The following is a 23523-nucleotide window of genomic DNA, read 5'->3' on the forward strand; positions in this document are numbered from 1 at the left end:
TACAATGTACACACTAATAACTAGGTTTATATACAGTATTTGTAAATAGTAACAGAGCAGTTCTAGTCTCCAGTTCTTTCACAATTCTTTATCGCAGCAAAATTTATTATGATGCTGTATTCTTCCATTGATTTGCTCACAAAATAACTTGTGACTTCAGTGAGTGTTTCACATATTGAAAGGTAGTAGGATGTAGTTCATTGTTTGTTGTTTAGGATTTCCTGATTTGTTACATGACTTTAAAAGTGTGCTGAAAAGTAGAACAATAGCTGAGATAACCTTTTGATATACAGCTACAAAATTTGGTCTTGCAGGCCAAATCCCAGTATAGTAAGTGGGACTTTCTCAAGCAGAGTAACTGCAAGATTGCTAAGAATGTAGAATGGCCCAATCTGAAAAAAAAAATTACTCTTTACACATTTTCTGTACATATTACATTCTTTCATGGTACTTTGCAAAGTTAAATTTTATGACTGTATTTGCATCTTACTTGCATGTATCCTATTAAATGCAGAATTATAAAAGAAACATATATGTCCATATTACTGTAGTGCATAAATTATGCAAATTACACTTGGGTATCTAGTGTTTATGTCCTAGTACAGCAATTCTCAACCTTTTGGCCCTGCAGGACAGATGAGTAGCACAAGACTAGTCTCTGAGCCAGGTTCCTTGTGGGGTCAGCACCCAGAGTTGAGCCCTGTGCCACCCTAGCCCTGCACACCTGTATCAAACTCTGTGCTCCTCTGGTCCCAGGTGCCCAGATTGAGCCCTGTGCTGCCTCTGCCCAATGCCATCACTACACTGAGCCCCGTTCTACATAAGCCCTGCTGTGTGTGCCAGGATTTGGCCACACACCATCCCAGCTTAATGGACCCCCATCTGTCACTCAGAACCATGTTATCTGGTCCACCAGGCTCCCCAGAGATCCAGAAATCTGGTAGCAGGAAAGTGGCAACTAACACTGATACTGGTCCCCCACCACCAAATTTTCAGTCCCACAGGGAGCTCTATGGGCTGGATGATACTGCTCTGCAAGCTGGATCTGGCTTGCAGGCCAAGGGATGAGCACTTCTGTCCTAGTATAGTTGCTTCTGTTTCGGAACTTGGGCCAACTTCTGCATTTCTAAACTGAGCATACCATCCACTGAAGCCTTGACTTAAATACCACAGAGTTTTGACACTTAAAAGCCTGTACATATAAACAATCTTGAGTTTGTCTTTCCTTTATGATGTGGGAAATTTTCATGGAAAATAACACAATCAGTATTAAATAGTTGACAAAAAATCAATGCCAGAATATACCTCTAGATCCATATTCTACTGTCAGACACATGCAGAACTGCTTAAGTAAGTGGGACCCACACATGTATCTAGGTTTAGAGATTGGTGTGTAGGTAATAATATATTTTTGAATGCTTTGGTTTAAAAAAAAAAGTGGTTCCAGGGCATATCCTTTTAAATTTAGATATACTGTGGTGCAGGTATTAAATATAGGTGTGAATAGCCTAAAATCTCCATTTTTAAGAGTCATTAAACTCTTAAGGGCATATTAAATGTGTGCCCTTAATGCACCTTAAATCAGGCTAAAGTGCCTTAAATTGGTATGTGGAGATGCACCCAATCTCTCTTAAAGCTCTATGATTCTTTCTTTTACATACTACTACTGCTTTAGGCCTAGATTCCAGAACGCAGCTATTCTTAGGACAGCACTAAAGGATGTATTAAACATAATTGCTTAAAATTAAGTGCTGTCCTGAATGGGGGTGAAATTAAACTCTACTTAAATGCTTTCCTGAACCAGGACTTAAAATGTTTCAAATAGATTTTCTGTAACACTTACTTTGTTTTCTTTTTCTTTTTTCTTTTTTCTTTTTTTTTGATATTTTCAAAATATTTTTGTCCAGAACAAAATAACCTTCCATTTCCTCTCACTTAAACTGCACATAAAAATATCCAACTTTGTACCCTGTGTGTCATCCTATCACACACAACATGAAAGTATTTGTTATCCCTATATAGACTTTCATATGGAAAATCTCAAGAGATTAGCACTTTAAAAAATCAAGATACGAATCTTATTCTGTAGCAGAACCTCAAATACAATGGCCTGGCCGAGCTCACAGCTTGAAGTGCATGTTTCTTTTGGGAAAATTAAAAAGGCTTTTTCACTTGTATACAGAAGAGAGCCAGCATATGTAGGTCTTTTCATACTTTGGTTCCAAACTTATTTGTAGGACACCCAAAACTAATGAAGAGGGTTTTAATTTTCCTTCTTTTTAAACAAGTAATATGTCATTTTTTAGGGATGAGAAAACATAGCCAATGCTTTACAAACTGGGACCTGTGATTTCTTTTTCACAGGTTATCAGGTGTTCAAATGTACATACGGTATGCTGCTGTCGAGTCCAAATCAAACATAAGCTGAAATTAAAGCAAACTTTGTACGTGACCTAAGAAAGAAGCAGCTTAGGAAAAATCAGGAAAAAAGCAAACAAAAAGGCCCTTAACGTTAGAACAGCTAATCTATTATTTACTTATAGAAAGTTCAAGAAAAGATGTATGGCTAGAATAAAGGTAGAAAGATACTGAGATTAACTGTTAGAAAAATGTTTGGTGTTTTTGATGCAATTAGATGTCTGTAGTTAATCTGGCAGTATATTTTGTTTAATATTTGACAAACTTTTTATTGCCATTTGTATTGAAGCAGAGCAAAGTGGGCTCAGTAGGGGTAATGTCCCTACTGTGGCTGGCAGACAAATACAAATGCATTAAGGAAATTCACTTCATTTTAGCGCATCTGTGACATCCTCCAGCCCCTCTGCTCTTAGTTTTGCTTAGGTCCTCTGCATTGGATCAAATTTCCCCCTTTGGGATTCTTTCCAATTCCTGTTTTCTTGTATAATTACATGAATACATACATATGTGATTTTGTACAAGTAAGTAGTTCAGCTGCTTTATTACATTTTAAAAGTGATTCTTGGCAAACCCCCCCCCACCCAATACTACTTAGAAGCAGTACCAGTAAGGACTTGAGCAAAAAATAAAACAACCCCCCCACAAAAGTTGAATTGGAAGCTGCTTCTCCCTAAGAGCCATCAGAATGTGGAAGAGACTAGTGGGGGGAAGTCATGTGGTAGGTAATATATACAAAAATTTAACACTATGTACAATTTTACTTCCAGTAAGACTTAGTAAAAACAGTTTTATTGCCCAGTAGATGGTTACTAAGTGGACCAAAGATGAACTCAGTCCTTAAACTTCAGCATTTTGAAAAATCCATCTGCGCCAAATCCTCAGGTGGTTTATGAAGCTGCATTTAGGCCAGGAGACATCAGAATTGTGTTTCTGCTGTGTGATGGGGCAATAGTGGGGGCAGCTAAAGCACTGAGATTCTGAAACCCTTCAGTTGTGATCTAGGTACCTGCTCTCCAGTTTACCAGGAGCACCTACAGTACTTCCCTTACCTGCTGGCATTTGCTAATAAAATCTGTCTAATGCCCAGCAGGTTAGCAGCTGCATTAATTTCATTTTCTTTTTTGGCAGTAGCCCATTTTTTGTGGGTTTCCTCACTTCTTTGGGATTTGGTCCATGGTATAGAAAAGTACACAGAAACACTGCATGTTAGCTGAAACAAAGGCATTGTTTTTAGAGTACCCCTTAAATATTTTTGTGAAAGTTTGTATTCCTCTGAATGTGGGGGAAGGCATAGATTTGCAAGTACGTATGATAGTATTACAACTACAGTATTAGTTGCTTGCAGAATAGAGTAGGAAGAGATTTACTGAGTATTAATGCTGTATTCTTCTCATAACTTTTTTTTACTTGAGAGGAAATAATAATTAGATCAAAACTATATTGGAAGACTGACTCCTGCAGTAGCCCTGGTTTTATTTTTATTTTTTCAAAATTACTTCATATTCTTTTGGAGTATACTTAAATTTTGTGATAATTATTTTCTTCCTCACCCCTTGTCTCCTTCTGTTTGATGCTTTTATTGCACAAGACATGTCAAATGTACTCTCCTCTGGTGGCCAGTAAGCCTGGGAGGGGATGGAGCATTGAAAAACTACTCTGTGTACATGCTGCTGTTCGGGATTTCAGAAGAACTCTTAACAGTGAGGCAGCTAGCAAGTAAACACCACAGACTTAACACCTAGCCAGGTGGGGGACCCCTGCTTTAAAATAGCCCCAGGATAGGTCCTCTCCTTGACTCATCACAGATGGGGAGCTATCCATAATTGATTTGTGGCCACCACATGGTATCTAGGGGGAGACCTGGATGGTGATGTTGCTTAGTTCCACAGAATGAGCCATTAGTAAGGTACTGTTATAACTAATGAGGCTCCAGTACTTCCATTTTAAATGTTTCAGGGATTTGTAGCGCAACTGAAAAAATAGTTTCTGCTTGCAGTTTAGAGATGTATGTTCTTGGTTGCTGATAATTTTTGTTTTGCGGTTCAAAAGCAGTGTTTGACTTTTTCGTACTTACAAAAATAGGGTGATAGTCCCAGATATAATAGGATTTTAATGGAATATCAAAGAAATGGTTTTGATTCATATTAAATGAACCATCAGTCCCTAAGATGATATAGGCCTTGTTGGTGTATATTTGTTTAAAAGTTAGTTTGTAGCCAAAGTCTTCAGTAGGGGCCAGTGCAAAGCTGCTTATCATGTCAGGAGCCCTGGAGGTCTTTGCTTCAGGTATATGTGATCTCCTGAGGTAAAAGACAGCTTCTTGGAAACCCTTTATAAGGTTTATAGGTCTGCCCTGAAAACATATAGGCCTGTTCTGCAGGCGGGTCTATGGGAGAAGCATGACTTTTTTGGAGGGGAGTTTAGCATTGCTATAGGTTTTAACCTGACAGTACTTATACACTATGGGTGTGTCTACATGTGCATTAGATCTGGGAGAGTTTATTCATGAGTAAACTACTCATGAGTAAATGTTCCCAGGCATTACAGGCTCTACATGTGCCAGGAAGCAGGAGCAGTTTGCTGCTAATGACCCAGGGGCTGGTAGGCAGAGCTGAATTTAAATTTAATGGGGCCCTGAGCAAACAAAGAATTGGTGTTCTCCTCTAGAGATGCACTGATATATTGGTTGCATATCAGATCGGCACCAATGAAAGGAAAATTAACATTATCAGCTATTGGCTTTTTTTGGCTGGTATAGCCGATTAATGTCATAAATTAAATAAATGTAGTGTGCACATAGGAATGCAATTGGGCAACTTGGAGAGCAGTGTCCTGCTAGTAAGTCTGTGTGGAGGAAGAGACATGGGGGCCAGAAGGGGTGAGGGAGAGGCAGATAGAGACCTCCACAGTGAGATGGAGTGGGGCAAGGGGAGGAGCAGGTGGTGCCCAGCCAGGGCAGTGAATATGATCTCAGTGCCAGGAGCAGGATGGAGCCATGGGCAGATCGTCCAGGGGGCAGGTCGGGGCGGGGGCATGTTCCCCCTAGATTTGTGTGTGGGGTGAGGGCAGGCTGTCTGCTGTGGACTCTGGGCCAGGGGCTGCACCAGCCTCTTCCTGGTGGAGGGAGTGGGGAGGAGGGGAGCTTGGCCCAAGGTGGGCTCACCTGTGTGGGGTAGATGGGCAGCAGTGGCACTGGGACAGGTGGTTTTGTGGAATTTTGGGGTGGCCATAGACCTCCAAGTCTCCCCTGTTCTGAGCTCTCCGCTCTGCTGTCTTTCCCTTGGGAGACTCATGCAGAGTGCAGTCCTATAGGGGAGCTTGAGGAGCTAGAGCCATCCCAAAATTCCCTCTGGCCTCCCCATAGCCACTCCTCCCAGTGATGCTGCTGCTACCTGCCCCCTGCAGGTGAGCCCACCCTAAGCCTGGCCCTGGCCCAGCCCCACCCCCACCCGGAAGAGGCCAGTGCAGCCCCTGGCCTCGAGCCCACAGTGGGCAGTCTGCCCTCACCCCAGGGGTCTGCCCACACACAAATCCGGGGGGGGGGGGGGGTACATAACCCCATGTCTCCCTTGTGGGTGCGTGCAGTGGCAGGGAACTGGCCAGCCACCCTCCTTACCACACATGCCTGCTGGACAAGCCACCCATGGCTCCATCCCACTCCTTGCCCCTGGGTCTTATTCACCATTTGAGTTGGGCAGTGCCTGCCCTTGCCCCAGCCCCAGCCCCAGCCCCACTCCCTCCCTGTTTATGTGGGCCTCAATCTGCTCCCTCCCCACCCCCACGCCTCTCTTCCCGCATAGACTTACCTGCAGGGCACTGGCTGCCTGGCTGTGCTCCTGGCCACATGTGTGGCAACAGGCAGGAGGAACATTTAATTTTGCAGGTTCCTCCCACCTCCCCACTGCTGCTGATTGGTGGAGGGGCTATGCTTGTGGCTCACTCCTTGGCAGGGCAGAGAAAACTGCAGTTTTAAAATTGGCACCATTTTTGTCTCCCTGCCGCTGATTAGCTGAGGGACCTCAGCCGCCTTGCTGCCATCCAGCAGCATCAGGTTTAAAAATAATAAATAATAAAATAATAAACGGCATCAGGTTTAAAACCGCGGCTTTCGCTTCCCTGCCAAGCAGCGAGCCGCAACTGGAGCCTCTGTTTGGTCAGTTAATCCTCCTACGCTGGCAGGGAGTGCTGGGCCAGGAGTCAGCTGGCCAGGGCTGCTTGCTACTGGGGTGGGGACCTCCCAGCTCTGGCTCCCTGATCGAGGTCCAGGGCTTGGAAAGGGCTTCAGGGGAGGGGTAGGTTCCAGCCCCTTGCCCTGATCTTCTGGTGGGGCAGCTAGCAGCAACCCCCGCCTGAGCTATGAGGCGCTATGAGCTGACCCACCAGGGATCAGAGCAGGGGGCTGGGACCTGTTCCCAGCCTCTGTTCCATGATTCCTCATGAGAGCCTGTTCCTCGCTCAGCTCTGGAACAATGGAGCTGGGTGGGGACCAGACTGGGGCAGCTGTTCCCCACCCAGCTTCGCATTCCTGGAGCTGAGAAGGGAACTGGCAATCACTGGGCAGGGAACCAGCTCCCCAGCCCCCACTAACAAGGAGCTCCATGGTTCTTAAGGATCTTCCAGTGCACACCTCACAACTGTGGAGCTGGTGCTGGATGATAAGGATCTCCCAGCCCCCACTCCCCGATTGTGATCACAGAGCAGGGGGCTTGGAGCTCCTTGCTACTGAGGCAGGGGGATGCCGTCTTCAGCCGGGTTCTGGGGGTGGAGCCCACCCCAGCAGCAGGCTGCTCCCCAGGAGTAGGGAGCAGTCTCCTGGCTCCTATTGGCTGGCTGACCAGGAACAGATTTGCTCCCTGTAAGGCATCTACATAAGCACTACTGTACAGTTAGGAATCACAAGTAAATTTGCTACTTGCATTTGCTTGTAGCAAATTTACTCACAATTAGCAAGGTTTACTGTGCAGTAAGCATGTGCATGTGTAGTAAAGCATCTTTTGTAGAGACATCCTGTGACTACAAGGATTGTATTTATGAGCAGCCCCGCATTTAGCCATACGATGGGGGAAGCATATGCGAAGTGAGGATTTTGGGTCTCTTCAGCCTGTAAAAGAGAAGGCTGAGAGGGGACTTGGTAGCAGCTTGCTGCTACATCAGGGGAATACATCAAGAGCTTGGTGAACAACTGTTCCTCAGGGCACCCTTGGGGAAAACCAGGAGTAATGGCCACAAACTCCTGGGAGACTGCTTCAGGCTCAACTTTAGGAAAAACTTCTTCACAGTCAGGATGTCCAGACTGTGGAATAAACTCCCTCCAGAGGTGGTGCAATCACCTACCCTGGAAATCTTCAAGAGGAGATTGGACCATCACCTTGCTGGAGTCACTTGACCCCAGTTGTTTTTCCTGCCTAGTGCAGGGGGGCTGGACCCGATGATCTTGTGAGGTCCTTTCCAGCCCCGAGCAATCTATGAATCTTTGAAACAGTACATTAGAAGGCTCAACTGACACTTTTCCAGACAGCATGTGAGAAAGATACTGCATATTTTTCCATTCAAGATATTTTATGAGAAATGTTTGGAGCTTAGCTTAATGGAGAATGAACTAAATAGTGTAGGAAACTCATCAAAATGAATTGGGATTTTCTAGCCTATGAATAAATGAGAATTTTTTATTTCATTGCTGATAGTTTCCTAATTTTTTATTATGACCTCTTTGGGAAAAAGAAAGAACTTTGTTTACTTCTTTTGCAAGTGTTTAATAAAGGAGTCTCAAAATACAATTTGTTGTGAGTAGGGGTGGATTTTCCCATTGGTTAGACCATGGGAATGAGAGTCAATGCCTGAATTTTGTTCCCAGTTCTGACACTGGATTAATGGCCAAGATAACGATGCCCATTTCTTGTAAAGCACTTTGAGACTGTCCACCAAGAAATGCTCTCTTAGCACAAGATATTCCAGTTTATTACCATAAAATAAATCCCAGTATACAGGACTGGCTTACTGAACATTAAGCCTAGCATATTTAAAAATAATAATAATAATGTACCTATTTTGAATGTCACATTTAGATCTTCAAGTCCTTCATATTCAGGTATGATGATTCTTTCTGAGGAACCTAATATGGTGGAGAAAATTGTAGTTAATAACTAATTGCTGGATACTCAACATTTTGATATAAGGTATTAAGCAAATATTGTAGGAAAAGAAAGACAGTAGTATGGTTGATTTTTTTTTACTTTTGGAAGAGTGTGTTCCAAATTAGTGACCTGGAGGGCAGGAGTGACAGAAGATTTATGCTTTTGACATTGACCGTCAGAGATGTGCTGTGTCGAAGAGGCTGACTAAGGTTTCTGCAGGATGTTGCCAGTTGATTGGCAGCTCTACATTAGGTAGGATTTGTTTAAAATTAACTGTAGAGGTGTATATGGAAGTGATCAATGCATAAAATCCCTGTTAAAATCCATTTAACAAGAAAAGTTTAGGCAATACAACTTACTTCAGTATAGGCTTTTTATGGTTCTTTTAAAAAAAGGAACAAAATGTTAATGCTTTCCAGAATGGATTGGATTAAATTACAGGGATTTTTTTTAAAACATTTCCTTTAAAGGAAACTAATTGCAGTTGTTAGTTACTGGAATTTGAATTCTGGTATGCCATGTAGCAAAAAAAAGAAAAAAAAAAAAGAAAAAAAAGACTTTAGACGATTAAAAATCCTTTTCACATATAACAGAAAAACGTTGAGCTGGCAGAGAGTATAACCAAATTAACATTGTGGTTAAAAAATTTTCATTATTCAGACTTCCTGCTGTCTAACTCTTTTTCCAAGTTACCAAAAAGATCATCCACTGATATCAGACCTTAAAAGCTACACTGCGGAGGTTGTTGGGTTTTGATATCTAAGTAATGCAGTCAGGCTGATTCATGAAGAGTATTATTCAACACTTTGTATAAATATAAGTAAAACATTTAAATTGTTAACATAATTAAACTTAAAAGCCTGTAACTCTTAAGGTGCATGCTTGAATTTACTGGATGTGGGCAATGGTGGAATATCAAAGGCTATCAGATTCTTTGGCAGATTTATGGAGAATTCTTCTTTTTGCACTCATCCTTAAGACACCTGAACCCACTTAAGTAAAAGCTTGCTTTCATGAACACTGCAGCAGTGATGTGGGGAGGGCACAGAAGAATAGAAAATCCTGGGCTTTTTGTGTATAATTTTTAGGGAACTTGTGAATTCCCGTTCTATGTTTTTGCATGAAAATTTGGTGGCGGTAGTGGTGCACACGCCCAGTGTTAAGACTAAATGCATGAGCCCTTTGCTTGATGCCCCACATAAAGCCAGATTATGGGGAGGTTGCACTAACTTTTGTTGTTGCCTTGTAATGTCTTGCTGTTTATTAACTTAGGGTATCAGTGTCGTAGAAGAATGGACATTGGCACAGAAGCTTGTTCATAACTAATAAGAATAACTTGTCCATTCTCCTTCGAATGCTGTGTCTCAGTATCTGCTACGTTTTGCCCTTTATTGGAGATTCAAAACTTTTTTACCATAGTATGGTAAGGGCTCATAACAGAGGCACTAGAGTGACTTACAGTGGGATGAGCTATTTGCAGATTCAGCATTACTAGTCAAAGTTGGACACCCAAGTAGGTATGGTGACCTCATTCAAAGAAGACATATTTGGGAGATCAGTGGATCACTGTTACAACAGCCAGTAGCTTTGCATTTGAAATGTGAGCATTTTGAATGGTCCAAGTTGCAATATGCAAATGTTTTTCTGTCAGTGTGTACAGCTGTGCTGTGCAATCTAAAGCTTTGTATATAATCATAGCTATAGAGTTAAGATATTTAGCTTTCAGATCCCAGGGGTTACCAAGAATTGATAAGGTAATAGCAAGTATCCAAACCCTCACACTATCAAATCAGTAAAATTCCCTTGCTGTAAGTTTAGTTTGTTGAGAGTGCCTCAGAGTGGGCTTATTACTTTACTATGGTGTTAGCACTTCCACTTTTATGTTATGCCCAACTAATGTCTTGTGTTTTTCCTCCTATTTTCTTCATCTACTTCTAACGCAACTTGGAAGAAATGTCAAAAAGAGAAGGTATGATCCGAGTCAGCAAGGCCCTATCTGAAAAACTTAAATTGGAATAGCTTCTCCTTGCACTACTGGATTCTGGATTCAATGTCTTTGCTGTAGCTGCGCAGAAAATAAGACAATAAAGAAGAACATTTGGAGTGGCACTGACTGCTACGGACCTGAAGTGAGGGTGTTGGGGAAGGGATGAAGGAAAACTGTCCTTTTTGGAGATAAGTTCAGATACTCCCTCCTTTCACCTCTCTTTCTCTCTCTTCTTTTTAAAATGAAGACTGCAACAACAGAGAAGGGAAAACTGTTTCAAACTTGTTTTTTGTTCTTGTTTTCTTAGACAAATAAAGGAAGAAAGGGACAAATAAACCAAGTGCAATAAGAGAACTATTTAAAAATAGCAAACTGTCAGAAGATTATTTTTCCTAGTCTGCTGGAAAAATATTATAACTTGAGTTGGCATGACTTTTTTCATATTAATGACAAACTCCAGTGGCATGATGAGCTAATTTTTGAAAGGATAAACTGCATGGCATATATACACAACAAGCAAGCTAGCAAGCCAACCCCCAAGCAAAATCTGCAACCAAATATATACAGAGGAAAGCAACGAATACAGAACACAGAGAAGCTGATACAAGCTCCTAAGAAATCTTTCACCGCTGCAATGCATTCTGTCTCTTTAGAGTGAATAGCTCCCTACTCTACAGAAGCATTGTTTTCTATCCTGGATAAAAATTCCTTTGGGTATGGGAGCTATTGTTTCTCTGAACAGTAAGGATAACGTGTATAGTTCTTCTAGAAAGAAAATAAAATGTAAATATGGAAATAGATTTTGAGATATCATTTTCACAGAGATATATTGAAGCATTTCCTTATAGAAGGTTCTATTCTTTACGTAAATCTAATTTTGGTGGTTTAATTTTGCTCCCCTAAATTTTAATTTTTCTAGCATGTTGTATAGCGGGTGTTCTGGGCTTGCTCAAAAAAGGCAGATCTAGCATGCAGATGCAGGGAGTTCTGGCACCAAAACAGGTGTGCTCTAAGTTTGTATGCTTGAAACCAAAAAAACAAAAAACAAAAAAAAAAGAAAGAAAAACATTTTTAAAATGTAAAAGGTGTAAATGCATATGTATGTAATGAGTTTAAGTCTCTCAAATTACTTTTTGGGGGCTGTCATGCAGATTTTCTGTATATAATGTAAGAAAATTGACATGCTCTCAAATTAATCACAAAAGTGCCAAGCTCATCTTTTAATTTTATCTACTATTTTCCTCTGTCTAGCTCTCTCTCATGTGAAAGGAAAACAAGCTTAAGTAAGCCTTAAAATATTCACAAAATGCTGAAAGCTTGAGACAGGCTGAAGCTCTCATTTTTCTCCAGATTCTTCTTTTTCCTTCTGGCAGGCCTACAGAAATGATCCAGTCATCCAAATTACTCTGGGTTCCCCTCTTTACACTGTCAAAGTATAATCTGAAGAAGTTCTATCACTAATAGCTTTGCTCAGTTTTTATTTCAGGGTTAACATATAATTATTTCTACAGTTCCACATAGTCTAATCCAGTTCACTGAAGTCAGTAGAAGTATATCCATTAAGATTGTCAGTTGTTTAGCCCTAATTGAGGTAGGCAAGGCAAAGCTGTAGAGCCCAAATTTAACCCTCATTTATGCTAATATACATTCATGCAATTCAGGTGAATTTATTAATTTATACCAATACAAGTAGTTATCAGAGTTTAAGCTAATTTTATAATGGTGTTTGTCTTTTCTTAAATCAAAAGTAGAGAAGAAATTTATCTTAAACATTAATAGGTTAAAAATGCTATTGTTCATTTTTCTTGTTCAAATGTCAAATCAATTTTTAGATTTAGCTTTGAGATATACACTTTAAAAAAAAACTTGCCAAAAAGTTAGTACTGCATTAACTACACAATCCTCATTACATTTTCTATAAAATGTTTTTTGCTTCAAGTTTGTTTCAGATTAGACATTCTCAGAAGTTTTTTTCCTCTATGAGAACCAGAGACTGTTTGACTGACAAAAGATAGTTATTTATCAAATGATATTTTAGACAGCTTTAACATACTTGCACATACTTTGTTAACACTGAGTAAAAGGTGCTGGATATAGGTAGTCTGTGTTGATATTGATCATTCTAGACAGTATAGAATAGGAGTATTCAGAATTATTTCAGCATGACCTAACTTCAGAGTAACATTTGTGTTGTATTAATAGCCATGACAGTGAATACTTTGTTTTGAGGGGAACTCAAAGTACTTGCATTGTAATATTGTCCTCTAGTACCTTGTTGCTTAGTTCCAGTTTGCTACAGGGTACAGAGGATATGACACTCTCTAGCGTGTTCTAAGCTGCATATTTTGGTTCTACTCCAAAAAAATGTAACCACAGTAGAAGTGCCAGTGTGGTTACAAAATCAATTAGGTGTCTAATGTAACTACCTGTGTAATAGACCTTTGACACTAAACATTTCACAGAATAACATTGTAAATGTGCGATGTGATGTTTTTAATCAGACCACAGTGGTCCCCAAATATTATGTACATATGGTAAGTGTTGGAGTAACTTTTCGTTACACCAGCAGTTTCATAGGAAATATGATTTCTTGATTGAATTAATGCTCCACTGTTTAGCTGTGTGCGTGTATTTGTAAAACACACAAGCTTTATGCTCTGTATGTACAGAATGTAAATGACAACACATAACCACATCACTCACACAAGTGGATGCTAATAATTTTTTTCTGTGGTGTTAGAAGGTTATGTAGTCTAAATGTTTCAGCTAGACATTGTTTATTTTCTAAGGCATACATTTGCCAAATGCTTAGAATACATATGCTGATTACGTTTTTTTTAATCATGATAAAAGTGTCACCTTTTAATCTTAATCAACAGAATAAATGTTTGAGGAATGACAAGTTCGCATTTCACCCGCTATACTTTTGCTTTGTTATCTAATAATTCATCTGGACAGGAAAATGTATGGTTACTATACTGCTCATACTGGTATGCTGCATGATCCCACTGAATTGAGCCTAATCCTCTTATAAGAAAAAAATGACTAGGCAAATTTAACAAAAAATATATTGTAGGTGCATGTTAAAAGAAACAAACTACATAGAACTGGAGTTTTACAAAGTTTTCTTTACTATGCAAAGATGTGGGTATTGCACAAACAAAATTTCAAGACCAATGTCAGAGGAATTTTACAAATACTTGAATTTATTTTTGTTTTAAAACCTATCAATCATGTTTTATATTCATTGTTGCTTCCACTATTACTCTTCCTTTTTAAAATGATTTGTAATTATTTTTAAGTGCACAATTTGATGTAATGAATCAGGTTTTGTTTGAAGTTAATACTCATTCATATCTTGTTGGCTGCTGACAAATGGAAATAAAATAGTCATTGTTCTGCATCTCTTAGTAAAATGAGTATTAAAAACTTCATGAACATGGAAGTTGCAATTTATGGTTTTGATCATTTTTCTTTCTTATTGCATATACTTCATTTTATTAAAATTCCTGCAGTCAAATCAGCAGGGTTACAGGAACCATCAAAGTAGATTGGGATTTTCTTAGTTAAATCAGAAGCTTAAGTAAGATTTTTCCAGTTATTGATAATCTCACTAGTTAAGATTTATACCATTTCATACACTAAAAGATTTTGTCTGTTAGGTCATTTGAGTTAGACGCAGGTGAAATATTGTAAGTATATAAAACATACAGATTTTGCAAAAGGACTAGATAGTAAATGGTTGTGATATAGATACCAATTGTAATCTCCTGTCTGTTGCTCAGGTCACAAAGGAGTTTATCTTTATTTGTGTTGCTTATATTATCAAAAAATAAAGCCACACAATCTTACATCTGTTTGATCTGGTGAACTCCCATTGAAGCCTAGAGGAACTGTATTCAGTAACATTGTTGGATTCATTTAAAAATGAGATGCCAACAGTCCCCAAAAGAATTGAGAACAGAGTCATCACCAATATTATAAGGTATCATTTGGTTAAGACAGTATAAAATGCTGAACTATGAACTATATGGGCATTTAAAAATGCTTTGCCCTCAAGGAATGAAACCCTAACTAGGTACAAAAAAGACATTCAGACAGGTTACTGAGTGTAAATCTGTTTTTGTTCTCATTTACATACACAACTCTCATGAAATTACTGAGGTTGCATGCATCTAACAGGGGTTAAAAGTCGGTGGTCTTTTCAGGGTTTTGTTTTTTTTAATCAACCTGGGAAATATTAGAAGTGTGAGAGGAATATAAGAAGTTAAACCACTTTAGTAATTTTCTCTATGCCTTAAGGGGAGTTGCTGTTTTTTTTAATACCTCAACAAGTCTATCTTATAATTTCTCATATGAACTTAACTAGCACAGAGAGAAAATTTTCAGAAATGCTTCAGCAAGATAGAAGCATAAGTCTCTCTTGAAAATAATACTTCAACTCCTAACTAGCTAGGTCCCAAGAGAGAAAATGGGACTTAAGAGGCTAAATCCAAAACAATGTTTCTTAAAACCCCTGCTCAGCTGCTATATAACTCTGGACACATGAAGTTAGCAGGTATCTCCATTTCCAATATCTACCTTAGAGATTAAGGATGCGAGTCCATTTGCAGTCTGGACTTTGGAGCTTTTGAAATATGCCAAGGAGCCTTCTAACTCACACCAAGAGGCTTTGTATCATTCCCAAGTGACTCAATAAATAAACTGATTCCTTGATAAAACTTGAGGTGTTACTATGATGGAATTTTGACTCAACTTCATTTAACACAACACAAAAAAAGACAGCACTGGTCTTCAGTCCGCTTTGGTGTTAATGTTAAATTGAGGCCTCTAGCAGACATTACTTGAAGCCATGATGGGATCTTATCCTCAATCCTAATGATCGCACATCCTTCCATACCACATGTGTGAGGCATAATACACAATTTTGGGATTAGGCATTAGATCCCACTCATGCCCCGCTTGCTGGAGCAAGGGGAATCTAGGATGAAGCCAGTCACCTGATTGTCAGGACCAAGAGCCAAACTGGTCCCTGGCCTCAGCCAACGATCAGTTTGGCACATGAAGCCCAGCACTGGACTGCTGCAGCCTGATGCTGGGTTCCCGGTACACCAGGACCTGGCTTCAGGTTCAATTTAAGGCATGATCCAAATGAGCCACAAAATTATTCTTTATTAAATGTGGAATAAGTTTGTGGCTCATTTACTGCAATATCAAGCCTTAAATTGACTTGCACGTGTGGCTGGGTTACTATTTTAAGGCATTTGTCAATTGCATCTTAAAAGTAATGTGTGTCAGGGGCCTAATGATTTTTCTGCTTGCTTTTTATTTATCATCCTCACTTAAACAGAAGTAGGAGTTCAAAGGGGAAGAAATTTATAGAAGGGTCAGCCCTGCCATACAGATTTTGGCAATAGTTAAAAATAGTTTAGTACTGTAAATCGAGTCATTTACTTTTAAGCATAGAAGGTTAGGGCTGGAGTTTATGAACACAGCTGCAGTATTTAAATGTATAGCTGCTTCAGGCTTTATACAATGACACAATAATGCTGTGTTTCAGACTTGCTGTGTTACAGCAAGAGAAATAGTGTAGCATGACCTACTGGGGCATTTCCTGCCAAAGTTAATTTCGTTGTTACTGAAAGAAATACAATGTTGTTACACAAACCAGGAGTAATCTACTTGAATAAGCACATAGTGGTTGGTGAACTTATTTTTTCAGTCTTAGCTCCTAAGTTGATTAAGCACATTCTTCTTAAATGTGTCAACCATACAGTAATTGAGCTCCACATTAGATAAAGTTGCATTAAAAAGCTCAAGCAAAAACAGGTTCTATTTTTACATTTATAAACTATGATTTTTAAACAGGATGAACAACAATTGAAAGCCACGTTTTGTAAAAGTAATTAAACCTTAAGGCCAAGCTATATTGTTCAGCATTATTCAGAAAAAAAACTGAAGACTGCAATCTCCTTCTGCAAGGAGGAGTTCTGTTGAAGTGGAAGCATATATTCAAGCATAGCTTTATCTGAAGCCCAGAAAAGGCAATGCCTTTAGATCAGGTCCAGGGTGGACACAATCACTTACAAATCTTTTATAGCTTAAAGCAACTACATCACTGTGGTAAGGTAAATTGACAGTAATACAGAATAAGTGAGCACTAGGCTGTTCTTTCTTGGTGACATTTCTCTTATAAGTAATATATTGATTTTTCTATCACAAATGATTGAACACTGAATCTACCCCGTTCTGACTGGTAAGAACAAACTGCCCTTTTGGAGCCACTGAGTCTATCTCCTACAATCACAGGCACCACAACATCAGTTTATAAAAAATGGCTTTTATAATAAACTTCAATCAGAATTTGTAAGATGCATGTAGGCAGATTTTGTAAATTGTGGAACTTCTACAAATGCTTGCTTGCTTCAGGGAGTCAAGAGGTGATATGATTGAAAGGAAACCAACAGTGTTTGCACTGGTTACATATGATAGCAGTACGAGCATTTCTTCAAGAGAGACAGAGACACTAGGGGGGGACCAGAAGGGCTTGGGAGAGACCTTGTTTCCCCTAGCGCCCCTGGCATAACAAGGAATAATCGCCACAAGTTGTTGAAGAGTCAGTTTATATTAGACATCCATAAGAACTACTTCACTGTCAGGGCGGCTAGGATCTGGAACCAACTACCAAGGGAAGTGGTGCTGGCTCCTACCCTGGGAGTCTTTAAGAGGAGACTTGATGCCTACTTGGGTGGAGTCATTTGCGCCCAGTTTTTCTCCTGCCCAGGCAGGGGGTCAGACTTGAAGATCTACAAGGTCCCCTCTGACCCTTCTTCTATGATTCTATGACTTTACATTCACATTAACATAAAGGAACCTGCAAGTGGTGATGCGCTGTAGTCCAGGTCATTATGACCGTAATTTCCTCCAAGGATCAGAGTTACGGACTACTTTGATTCTGCACTTGTTCTACTTATGTAGCCCCTTCAAAATGTCTCTACTTATTCTAATAAAGGCCTTGCTACTAAGGGTGTAGTTAGGGAGAAGTCATGTTATATTTAGATCATACTAAATCTATGGAATGGTAAGTGATGTTAAAGTTGAAACATGCTGTAAGGAATCACTCATTTCTTGCCTGCACAGCTCTGACTTGCCACTTGAGAGCTGGCAAGCAGAGGGGTGGCTAGGAGACAGGACGTCTTGGCTCTATCTATTCCCTGGATGAGAAGGTGGAGGCTGTGGGTCAGTGCATCCTGGGGTGCTGGAAGACTCCAAATTGCTCATTCTATCTCCATGGAGCAGACTGAAGTTACCTTAACATGAGCTAGAATTAACCCAGAATTAACACATGAGGTCAGAATTAATGACATTTTAAATGCCTTTAGTGTAGTCTAAGTGTAACGTGTAACTTCACCTGTTATGTTCTCTACTAATCACTACATGTGTGGGGGGCTGGGGCTGGGGCTGGGCAGAGGTACTACAAACACTTCTTTTGTTCATCTCACACAGGAGTTGAACAAAAAACCTAACATATCTTAAGTAACAACTGCTTGTAGCTTTATAGCCTTTGCAAGGACAAAATGGTTTGCTGCACAATAAAAAATCTTTCTTCTTTGGCTGAAATCTGGTGCTGCTTGGATAGTTTTGTTTTATTTCTGTATTCACTCATCAATGGAAGTTTTGGTGGAAAGTTAATTTCATTAGTTGTCAGCTGTGCTACACCAGCTTCTATGCTGAGAGTAAACATAAGGAGAATGACAATTGGCAAGTCTTGAAGACAGTGCTGTAAGACTCATTAATGTAAGAATTCTTCCATCCTACCCCATTTCACTACTAGTTGATTTCAGTGGTTAGTACTTGGGACTAGAACACCAAATTTAATTCCTGTCTCCCTCATTGGTCTTCACCATAACTGAACAAGTTACTTAACCTTTCTGTGCTTCAGCGTACTCACCTATAAATTGGGGATAATACTTCCATATCCTAGAAGGAAACTGTTCTCTCACTTTCTTTTTCTCTTAGGACAGCATATTGCCTATACAAGGTCACACCTCTGAACGAGTTAGTCTCTAATGGACCACCCTGCCCTGCCTGCTGCCTAATTATAGTGGTGCAGGGACTGAGGTGATGGTTCTTCTGGAGCAAGTAGAGTTTACTATCAAGACTGTAGCCACCTGTCAGACTCCCTGGTCATCATCAGAATGACAGAACAGCTCCTTAGACAGTAGTCTCCCTTTCCCCCACCCACTCCCACCTTACTCCTCCAGGTAGAAAAGGGCAAGCAGGAAGTATCAACAGTGGTTTGGGTGCTTGATGTCCTTATTTTGGTTTGTAGAAGCAGCTGAATAAAGTGGGACACAGCTGTTTAAGCAGTAAGTAGCTTGTAGGGCAAGGCCCACATAGCAGTGAGGCAGTCTTGGCAAGGGAGAATGAACTGGTCTGGCAGCTGAGCGGTCCTTCAGTTGCTAATAGCTGTATCTGCAACACCTGCATCCTCTGCACTGAATGGTATTTCATTTTGGTGCCTTGAGTAGGCAAAGCTCAGGAGCAGGCCAGAGATGTTCCCCACGCACACTTGCAATTCAAGTCCTAACTAGCACAGATGTATGAATACAAATTGAGCTCTTTAAAGCCTTGGAAGTAGTTGAGAGCAAGACCTGACCTAGGGGCAGTTATGGCAGGTACAGTTATCTACGCAAGAATTGTTCTGGTGATTAATGTACTATGGAAAAGCCTGGATTCCTGCACTTACTTTACACCAGAGTAATGGCGGGACAGTTCACAGCCATGCCAAAAAAAATACAACTTCCAACTTCCAACCTGTTGTATTGGACAAACCTGCAGCTAAATTTTCAGTTAAGGTAAACTATCAAGTCTCCATTGGCTTCAATGGAAGTATTACGCTGAGGATCTGGCCCAAAAAGCAAAGCTTTTTTTCATATTGGTTCAATGATGCGCTTCCACACATAAATAACTGCAACTAGATCAAAGGAAGGCCAGCTACAGCAAGTAGTCTCTGCTTGCAAAGAGAAAAGCCTCAGATTCTTTCTAAAATAGAAACATTGTTTTTTGATTAAGTGTGTGTACTTCATTCACAAGAATACATAATATAGTATTAATGTCCTCCCAAACCTTTTCCTTTCCCACCCTTTTAATAATGTACTTAAGTCTCAGTGATGGTTGTGAAGCCATAGGGATATGATCATTTTACTATTTTAAGTATGTCTGAGTTTTGCATTGCTATGGCTAAGACTTGCTCCATTATAAAGTTTGCTGATTTTAATGACAACAGAATTAACAGCATAATGAGAATGCAGAAAGCAAAACAGCAAATTGGGAAAGGGATCAGAGGGGCACTTAGGGAGAGTGTGAGGCTAATTTGTGGTCCACTTACCAAAAAGGACAGCCCCCTACTGGTCTAATTGATCATAATCTAGTCCATCTGCCTACCAGCCCATGGTAGTCCCCATTTGCTAAGGTTTTGCCAATTATAACTGTAGAAAATAACAACTCCATGGTAAAAAGTTATCCAGCCAGCCAGCTGAATTTTTTCCCTGTAATACTACACAAGTATTCGTAGCTGGACACTTTATGGTAAATGTCTCTTCCCCTAGTTCCCCCCACAGCAACAACACCCTTATGCATCTCCTTTTGATTTATCTAGGTTTGACTATTTAATATATGCACAAAGAAACATTACAAGCCCTAGCAATATGATTTTATACAATAAAAAACTAAAATAATGGTTGCCATGGTCTCTTCTATGGTTGACTATTGGAGACCTGTCAAGGAATAATCTGGATCCAGTTCTTCTGGCAGATATTTTGGTTTTGAACTGGCAGTGATGGTGCATCTCCTCTGAAATTCACCAGAATTTTGTCATTCCTTACATAGAATTAATATACCCTAACTTCCAGCAGTACAAGGGGAACTGTACCCTGACAGCAGAAAGAACTTGTCTGTGGAGAAGAAAAAAATTACAGCACATGCCATGTTACTCTTCTTAAAGCACATGGAAAAATCTATCTCCCACTCAGACAGTTTAGCTGAGATGAGATAGGAGAAAAGGACATGAATGAATTTATCACCTAATAGTTTTTCCTTACTCCTTAGTTCTAGGCTAATGTTCATCATTATGGAATCATTTTACCCAGAACTGCCCCTCTAAACCTAATGATGTGCAAGGTGACTCACATTTTTCCTGGAGTGCCTTAGTGAGGCAAGCTCTTCATGGCATACAAATAATGGAAAAAGCAAGATTTTATTATCTAGCATGAACTAACATTTGGGTCACTCCTTCATTTGCAAGCTAATGCTTTTCTGAAAACGCAGACTCCACACAAATGTTCTTGGACTCCATTAAAATTAATCATGAGGACTTGTCTAGTCATCTATAAAAGTTGAGCTGAATGGCTGGAGGAAGCCTGCCTGCAGACTCAGTTAATTGCTAGCACCTTCATTACTATGGTATTCCCAGAAAAATCCTGAAAACATTCTGTACACCTAGAGTGCAATTATGAGCATCAGTTGCTTGTAACTGATGTCAGACTGGGGAGGGCTGTTAAGAAATGTGGTAATCAGTGATCCTGGTTTTCTGTGATAAAAAAAAATTCACAAATTTTCTGATAAAAATCCCAAAATCCGTGGCTAAAATTAAATGTTCCCCACAGCCCTCCCTCCCCCACACCCTTGCTCCCCATCCACAGCTCCTGCCCGCCAGCCCTGGTGGAGGGGACCCCCAGCTGCCAAAGCTATGGGGCCAGGGACCCAGGTCCACAGCCCCCGGCCCCCAGTGGAAGGCAGTGGCTGCTACAGCAGAGCACAAGCCCGTTCCCCCTGCTGCAGGCTTGGGTAGGGCCAGCTTCCAGTGGCAGCATGCACTCTCGGGAGGGTAGAGGGGGCCCATGCCCCCCAGATCTGTGTGGGAGGTGGGGGCAGGGTGGGTTCACACTGTGGGCTCACCTCCCCACCCTGCTGCCTTCCCCCAGGCCCTCCAGAGCACAGTGCATGCTACCTGGTGCAGCAGCACATGGTGGGGGGGCATGCACAAAAGCTACCTGCTGCTGCGAGCTCCGCGCTGCCCTGGCCATGCTTCCTCTGTAGGCAGGGGCAGCAGCAAGGGGCACAACCTTGCACTGCCCACATGCACACAGAGGAAGTGTGGCCAGGGCAGTGTGGAGCTTGCAGAGGTAGGCAGCTTTCATGCCATGCCAGTCGCATATGCTGCACTCCAGAGGTCCTGGGGGAGGGCAGCAGAGCAGGCAGCACAGCATCTGTGACCCAGGGTTTCCAATTAGCTGGCCACCCCAGCTGGGGGATGGGGCATTTGCAGTTTCCCCGCTTCCGGCCGGAGTGCCTGGCTGGCTACAAACCCCCCACTCCTGGCCAGAGAGTGCTCAAGCTGGCTGGGGGCTGATGGAGTGGGGGAGGCTGCAAACCCTCCATCTTCCTGGCCAGCTGCAAACCTCCTCACTCCCTCAGCCCGAGCCAGCTTGGGCACTCCAGCCAGGGGTGGGGGGGTTGCAGCCGGCTAAGCACTCTGGCTGGGAGTGGGGAGGCTGCAAACCCCCTCTTGGGCTGAGTGTCCTGCCAGCTGCAAATGTCCTCTAGCCTGCTCCCCGCCAGCCCTGCCCTGCAACCCCCAAACCCCACTTACCTCCAGCAAGAAGAGTGAGCCTGAAGCCGCCTCTGGTAAATGCGAGTGTTGAGCCGCACCCTTCCCCTCCAGGCAGTGTTGAGGGTTCCCCCCCCCCACCTGTTGCAAACAGCTCTTGCAGGCTGGAACTCAGCCAGCCTGCAGAGCTCTTTGCAAAAGGGGGAAATCAGCAGGTTTCTCTTTTAAAAGGGGAAATCTGCATTTTCTCTGATAAAAATGGGGAATCTGTGGTTTTCTCTGTTTTTCTGTGGGATCCCTGGTGATTATATAGAACGGGTTGTCAAAACATACCCCTGGGGGTACTTGGGAAGGCCCTGGGGGTACACGTGGGTGGGTGGGTGGGGATAGAGCACCACCACACACTACCCTGCACTGCCTCCCCACCCCCCCTCAGGAGCAGGGCTGACTATATCAATTAAAGGTTCACCCCAGGACTCATGGCAGCCTCCCAATTCATATATATATATATATATATATATATATATATAAAGGCATGGCAATTGAAATGATGGGGAGACTACACTTAGAAGTTGGGTTGCAGCAGGTTTTAGTGGCCACTCGGGGATGCCACAGCCATCCTTGGGGACAAACTTGTTACATAGCTCCTAAGTCCATATTTGGATCTGACCTAGAGTATACTTGGTGTCAATGAGAAGATGGAAAGACTGTCAGCTGTACATAGCAAAGGTCAAGAAGTAGAAGTTCTGCCAAAAAAAAAATCTTAGATTACTCATCAGCCTGTGTTCCTATCACACTGCCTCCAACAGCTGCTAAACAGCAGCAAACAATACATCTTTGAAGGTTTATTCATCCCAGTGTTTTCAAGTGGCTGCTACTAATTCAAACGACTCAAATATTATTTCCTCAGATTAATCTAAAAGGCATTAATTGACCTACCAACAGTCTATATGTGGTGTAAAATAGAACAAGACAGCCTTTACCAGTGTCTGAAGTGATGTATTCTGAACTCACAGATGCCATTGGTGCTATGGGCAGTTTTCAGAAGTGTTTAAGTAACAGAAACATTATCAAACAACCTGAGCAGCTTGCCTCACTCTAATTAGTTCCTGCTAAATAAGTATCCAGATCACATCCCATTGTCTCAAGTGGCAGCCTTGCTTGGAGTTTTAGTAAAGAAATGAAGAGCTAAACAGGAACAAAGGGATCATCAGTGAGTCTACCTAGGACAAGGTTGAGCAAAAGGTTGCACCAGTTAGTGGTGGCAAAGAAGCAACCATAAACTGAGGTTAGAAGGGTCCAGAAGTGAAAAATAAATCTGCATCAGATGAGACTGAAAGGAGGGGAAGAGAGAGAGATTTCCCTCATCTTCT

At 41.3% G+C, this 23523-nt stretch overlaps 1 protein-coding gene across 4 annotated transcripts in view; it reads left to right on the forward strand.

Annotated features, from left to right (window-relative positions):
• ADAM23 (ADAM metallopeptidase domain 23) overlaps nucleotides 1–23523 on the forward strand; it is a 206767-nt gene that overhangs the window by 168422 nt on the left and 14822 nt on the right. For 2 of the 4 annotated variants that reach the window (XM_090044819.1, XM_090044821.1), the window contains one exon: nucleotides 10504–15215. The exons of 1 other annotated variant lie outside the window; for it this stretch is intronic. In XM_090044819.1, coding sequence (XP_089900945.1) covers nucleotides 10504–10552 — 49 coding nt within the window. In that variant the 3' untranslated portion in view covers nucleotides 10553–15215. Of the gene's footprint in view, nucleotides 1–8660; nucleotides 8805–10503; nucleotides 15217–23523 lie in introns of those variants that run through there. One more of the 4 variants, XR_016441987.1, reaches the window with a different exon arrangement.

The sequence above is a fragment of the Crocodylus siamensis genome, chromosome 4 (assembly GCF_052110815.1).
Source record: "Crocodylus siamensis isolate JL-2025a chromosome 4, ASM5211081v1, whole genome shotgun sequence".
Taxonomy (NCBI): domain Eukaryota; kingdom Metazoa; phylum Chordata; order Crocodylia; family Crocodylidae; genus Crocodylus; species Crocodylus siamensis.